The sequence below is a fragment of the Triplophysa rosa genome, linkage group LG18 (genome assembly GCF_024868665.1).
Source record: "Triplophysa rosa linkage group LG18, Trosa_1v2, whole genome shotgun sequence".
NCBI classification, from domain to species: Eukaryota; Metazoa; Chordata; class Actinopteri; order Cypriniformes; family Nemacheilidae; genus Triplophysa; species Triplophysa rosa.
This window is the reverse complement of record NC_079907.1, coordinates 112459-118439: the sequence shown is the minus strand read 5'-3', so window position 1 is coordinate 118439 and position 5981 is coordinate 112459. Positions and strand designations below refer to the sequence as shown.

At 39.4% G+C, this 5981-nt stretch overlaps 2 protein-coding genes across 3 annotated transcripts in view; both read left to right on the top strand.

Annotated features, from left to right (window-relative positions):
• The window catches only part of cpxm2 (carboxypeptidase X (M14 family), member 2), a 20181-nt gene extending 14936 nt beyond the window's left edge, over positions 1-5245 (top strand). Inside the window, exon 15 of one of the 2 annotated variants that reach the window (XM_057359028.1) lies at positions 5151-5245. The gene's annotated coding sequence lies outside the window, so the exon portion shown is untranslated. The remainder of the gene's footprint in view (positions 1-5150) is intronic. The other variant, XM_057359029.1, reaches the window with a different exon arrangement.
• The window catches only part of si:zfos-911d5.4 (uncharacterized), a 10287-nt gene continuing 9199 nt past the window's right edge, over positions 4894-5981 (top strand). The window contains exons 1-2 of the mRNA XM_057359037.1: positions 4894-4928; positions 5155-5284. Coding sequence (XP_057215020.1) covers positions 5163-5284 — 122 coding nt within the window. The 5' untranslated portion in view covers positions 4894-4928; positions 5155-5162. The remainder of the gene's footprint in view (positions 4929-5154; positions 5285-5981) is intronic.

The following is a 5981-nucleotide window of genomic DNA, read 5'->3' as shown; positions in this document are numbered from 1 at the left end:
GAGCAGTGCCACAGACTGATCGACTCCATGCCACGCCGCATTGCTGCAGTAATTCAGGCAAAAGGAGCCCCAACTAAGTATTGAGTGCTGTACATGCTCATACTTTTCATGTTCATACTTTTCAGTTGGCCAAGATTTCTAAAAATCCTTTCTTTGTATTGGTCTTAAGTAATATTCTAATTTTCTGAGATACTGAATTTGGGATTTTCATTAGTTGTCAGTTATAATCATCAAATTAAAAGAAATAAACATTTGAAATATATCAGTCTGTGTGTAATGAATGAATATAATATACAAGTTTCACTTTTTGAATGGAATTAGTGAAATCAACTTTTTGATGATATTCTAATTATATGACCAGCACCTGTATATAAAAACAGACTAGTGTGCACCTGCCATCGCAGCATATAAATTAAACTCTTGGCGCAAAAGATGCTACGCACAACACGTGACATAATTAAACCAATAACTTTGAAAACAGCGAAGAGCACTGATTGGTCGATCAACCAGAGTAACAAATCAACAATTCCTTATTTTTTATTTTAAGAAATCAAAGATCTGAGGGGGCCGTACATGTAAATCGTGTACATGTATGGCCCCTCGTGGCTACGCTACTGACACAGACAGTACACTGTCACGAAGTGGTCAGCAGCTGTTCAGCTATAGCGCTCAGACTGTTTGCGTCAGTGCGTCAGCGTATGACATCATATTAACGCGAGAGTAATGTTACTTTCAGTGCATGCGCTAAATGATCTGAGCAGCACTCCGTAAACTCCGACACGCATCTTAAAACTGCTTCGCACAACAGAGGTGGCCATATAGGTGGCCATCCATCATTCAGGGGTAGCCGTGGCCACCATGTAGCTACGCCCCTGGTCACACCGACTGCAGTGGCGTTGCGAGGGTGGGGCGTTCGGGCGTGTCTTGCCAAAAGCTGCTCATGTTTAAAAATCATTAAAAACGTTTCATCTCACAAACAAGAGTATAATCATGTGTATAATTATGTTTTGGCGACGCGGGTCGTGGTACATTATCGTAATTTTACACATAAATTTCATTAAATGCAGCTTTGAAGCGCTCGTTGTTTTGGGCTGGTAAACAGTACCTGATCCTGTCAGCAGGTGGCACTGTTTCAACAGACGTAATTTATTCACTGAAATGTGGTCTGTGAAATTAACAATTTATTTCTAAATTCTAATAATAATCTTTTACTGTTTTCAAGGTATCTTTGCAGTTTTTGTGCCCAACTTGAACCGATACAGTGTAGGCCTTTGTCATGGAGAAGGCCTAAGATAGAATACTTTCCTTTTTAATGTGCACATGAATAAACTGAATGAACAACTAAGGTTGTTAAACTGGCTCTTTTGTTGGTAATGAACCATTTTATATAAGCAGATAATTTGCAGATTATATTTTCTCCAAGTAGTACTGGTTTCTGAATATACAGGTGTGAAACAAATTAAGAGACCATTTCAAAGACCACTTTCTGTTTTTCTGAATTGACCTTTAATAGGTATGTTTTGGGTAAAGTGATTATCTTTGTTTTATTCTTTGAACAACTAACAACATTTCTCCCAAATTTCAAACAAAAATATTGTTTCTATTTGCAGACAATGAAAACTGGAGAAACAGGTGAACATAACAGAAAAGATGCTCTGTATTTTTTCAGACCTCAAGTACTGCAAATAAAACAAGTTCATAGTCACTTTTAAGCAATAACAGTCATATTTCTTCATGTATTTAGGAAAAGTTCAAACTGTATTTTTAGGTCTCTTAATAGAAATAATTGTTTTGCAGTCTAATGGCTTAGAGAATTGTGCTCAAAGTGGAGCAGTGTAAGTGATGTTTTTTTGTAAGGCAGAGTTGATACTTTTTAGGCATTATTGAGAAAGCAGATGTATGTTTATGTGTCGTGGGTTAAAAGTTATTTTCAGGGGACTGAGCCTCCTATCCCCGCCATCCTTGCGGGTTCCTCTGTTTGTGTTCATTTATAATTATAAAGATGTTGGAAAGATCTATAATAATAATAGAAGCTCGTGTGAAGTGAAGCTGCAGTTATTTAAGTGTTCAGTAGGAGGCAGTAGAGGCTTTGACTTCACCCCGGACACCATCAGAAAGCCGCCGTTTGATGACGTCACACGCGGCCATAAAATCCGACGGGAAACAAACAAAAAACCTTCACGCTGGACACACGAGCATCTGATTCTACAGCCAAATCTGTCCATTATTAATGTATTTATCGAATGAATAAGTGAAAAACACCGCTGTCGGCCTGCAGTAAAACAGTGAGCATCTTCGTCGCGCTCTCTGTCAGGAGCGAACACAGACTCAGTGATCACAGTCTGGCCGTAGAGAGAGGCAGACACAGACAAACATGGAGTCTGTGCCCACTGTGACACTGCTGAGGTGGAGACTGAGACACACTTTCTCCTTCATTGTGATCCATTTAAAGATGTGAGAGAGAAACACTTTCACACAATGTCAAAGGTCATGCCAGAGTTTGATAGGTGTTGAGAAACCGAGCGAATGCAGATGTTAGTGGGGAGAAGAGACACACATCAGCTGCTGCTTCATTCATCTATCAGCTGCACAAACTACTGCCTTCATCTGCTACAATCACTGCACATCTGCACTCTTGACTTCATTACATTCTCATGTTTCTGCCTCACATCTACTGTTGATATTGAGATTTTATTTCCATATTTCATTGATTTACTTACATATACTCTATTTTATATTTCATTCTATATTTATGCCTAACTCAGCACCTTAGTTTAATTTTAATCTTATGTTTGTACTTAATGTATGTCTTTTGTTATATGTTCAATGCTTTGGCAATATTGTAAGAACACACAATCATGCCAATAAAGTACCTTGAAATTGAGAGAGAGAGAGAGAGAGAGAGAGAGAGAGAGAGAACACACACACACACACACAGAGAGAGAGAGAGAGAGAACACACACACACACACACACACACAGAGAGAGAGAGATCGAGCCTCAGAGATCATGACAGACAGACAAAAGACTCCCCTCTGCGAAAACGTTATCGAGGAATTTAGAAAGAAACTAAATACATGCCGTTGTTTAGTGATAAGCACAATTGCAGCATTGTGTGCGTGATTTTGTATGTCGTGAGCTGAGACACGAAATGAGAATTTTCATCGTCCAGATTCATTCACGCGCGGTTTGCTGCTTTGGGAGGATTTTGTGTCACTCGTACGTTGTTCTTGTTGCGCTCCACGTTCATTTGACCCCCAGAAATCAAGGTTGCTCGTTAGCTTAAGGTTTTATGAATGACCAGTAAAATAGTCATCAGTGTTTGTGTGTGTGTGTGGTTTATTGCTCGTCCTTTTGCAATGGCAGGATTTGTGTTGTTGTTCAAACATTTGGTTAATGAGAGTTCTGACCTCGCATGTATCGAGTGCCATTGCTTCTATAATCTATTGCGATATGTATTGACAAGAATCCAATTGAGATGTGAATTTCTTTTGAAGTGGGAATTGAATTTGAAGAGTGCATGTAAATGTAGTGATTTTCATGAATATGAGTGTGAGCGATCAGAATTAAACCACTTCAGCATCTGTACCCGATTCTCCAGCAGGACCATCACATCATTTTACATATTCAACATCCACTTTTCTCAGGATTTCCACGCTGTCGAGCACAAAATTGTCCCCAAAAGATGGTTAAGTACACACACTGTGAGGGGAAACCGTGAAGAACAATGTGTAATAATTAATGTTATTGTCAATGTCATAGATAGTCCTAATTAGTGATTTAGATAATCTCTCGTATAGTCATTATTGCTTTTATTGTTCTTCATTTAAACGCAATAAATGTAATTATTAAAAAGAGAGATGATCTAAATCACTCTGTTGTGTTGCTCTGGTGGGATTAAATGTTTGTTTCTGTAAACTTTGTCATTGGGTTTTATCATCAGATAATATAGACTCAGAATCATTGAGTCGGTTCTTTGATTGCAGTCATATTAAATCCCGTTCGGATCTTTTGTGTGTGATATCGCCTTGGCTTTAGTTTCATTTGTATTTCTTTCAGCTCTTTATTGCGCGACTCGTTTATCAGCGGCGCGATCTGACGCTGAAGTGCAGGTCAGCGGAGAGAGACGCGTCGCGTTATTGAGTTCAGACGCTCTTCATAAGAGTCTGTTTGAGCCCGATTGTGTCGCTTCTGATTCTTATCGTCTCACTGAAACGCTTTGTGTGCATTTACACTGAAATTAAACATTCTTCATCTCAAACTAATATCCTCCAATATCCTCTTCTTTATGGCCGAGCAGCAGCGCGTGCGTGCCTGTGTGATACAGTTGGCTTCCGTTTGGAGTGTGTGTGCACGCGCGCGCGGGCGAAACTGTGAATATGAGCAGAATCGACATGATCTGTATAAAGTTTTTGTGCGTTTTATGCAGTAACTTATACACAGCATCATTTCCTCCTGTTGTCATGGAGAAAACACGAACATGTATGATAGTCTATGATCACTGTAGTAAAGTGAGTTAAGTTTTGTTGCTGTTCAGTGAAAACGTGTTTTTATAGTTATTAAAATGTAAAGACACATTTTTGAACATGTTACAATTATTTGTACAGTTTATTAAATGTTTCAGTGTGTTCCACCTTGTTCTCTTAGTGTCAAATTAAAATGACTTCTACATCTGACACACTGTGTAGAGATCTGACCGGACTGAACACCTCTGGGTGCTTGCAGGGAAAATCATTACTTGTATAAAAATGTTTTCTGTAAAATACTTTTGAAAAACAAGACATCAGACAAGGCTTCACATGGCTGTTTGTTGATCAGCGAGACCGAGTGAGCAGAAATGTGATTGTGAAACTCTTTCTGGATTGAGTTTCAGTGCTTTCCATGTTTAGTTTGTGCTGCATTTCAGTCTCTCAGAATCTCTACCAAACGGTCAGTAAACATCTGATAGACGACTAACACATGACTGATCACTGTGTGTGTGTGTGTGTGTGTGTGTGTGTGTGTGTGTGTGTGTGTGTGTGTGTGTGTGTGTGTGCTACACTACAGGTGTAAAGCCTGTTTACTGCTGCCAGGTCTCTCTTTCATGTCAGCAATGTGTTGAGTTTTCTTTGACGTTTTTTGTTTGTTTGATATTTCATGTGTTGTGTTTAGTCAGGTTCAGATATGTTTCAGATGGTACAGCTGCTCTTCTCCTCTGGACTCGACAGTCACAGTAAAACCAGCAAATCTCCTCAGACCAGACCAGACTGGACTCACAGTTCACAGGACTTTCTCAGACATGTGGGGTGAGCTTCTAGAACCTCTCTATGTTGTGTTATGTGTGTGTGTTCAGTGTTGGGTGTGTTACTGTCAGCGCAGCAGCAGAGTTGTGTTAGTCTGTGTAAGGTTTGTGTGTTGTGTTGTGTGTGTTACAGTCAACGCAGCAGAAGAGTTGTTTTAATGAATGTTTTGTGTTGTGTGTGTGTGTGTGTGTGTGTGTGTGTGTGTGTTGTTGTGTTAATTAATGTTTTGTGTGTGTAAGGTTCATGTGTTGTGTTGTGTATCAGTGTTGTGTTGTGTGTGTTACAGTCAACGCAGCAGAAGAGTTGTTTTAATGAATGTTTTGTGTTGTGTGTGTGTGTGTGTGTGTGTTGTGTTGTGTATTCAGTGTTGTGTTGCGTGTGTTACAGTCAATGCAGCAGAAGAGTTGTTTTAATGAATGTTTTGTGTATGTAAGGTTCGTGTGTTGTGTTGTGTGTGTGTTGTGTTAATGAATGTTTTGTGTGTGTAAGGTTTGTGTGTTGTGTTGTGTTGTGTGTGTGTGTGTGTGTGTGTGTGTGTGTGTGTTGTGTTAGTCTGTGTAAGGTTCATGTGTTGTGTTGTGTTGTGTTGTGTTGTGTGTGTGTTGTGTTAATGAATGTTTTGTGTGTGTAAGGTTTGTGTGTTGTGTTGTGTGTGTGTGTGTGTGTGTTGTGTTAGTCTGTGTAAGGTTTATGTGTTGTG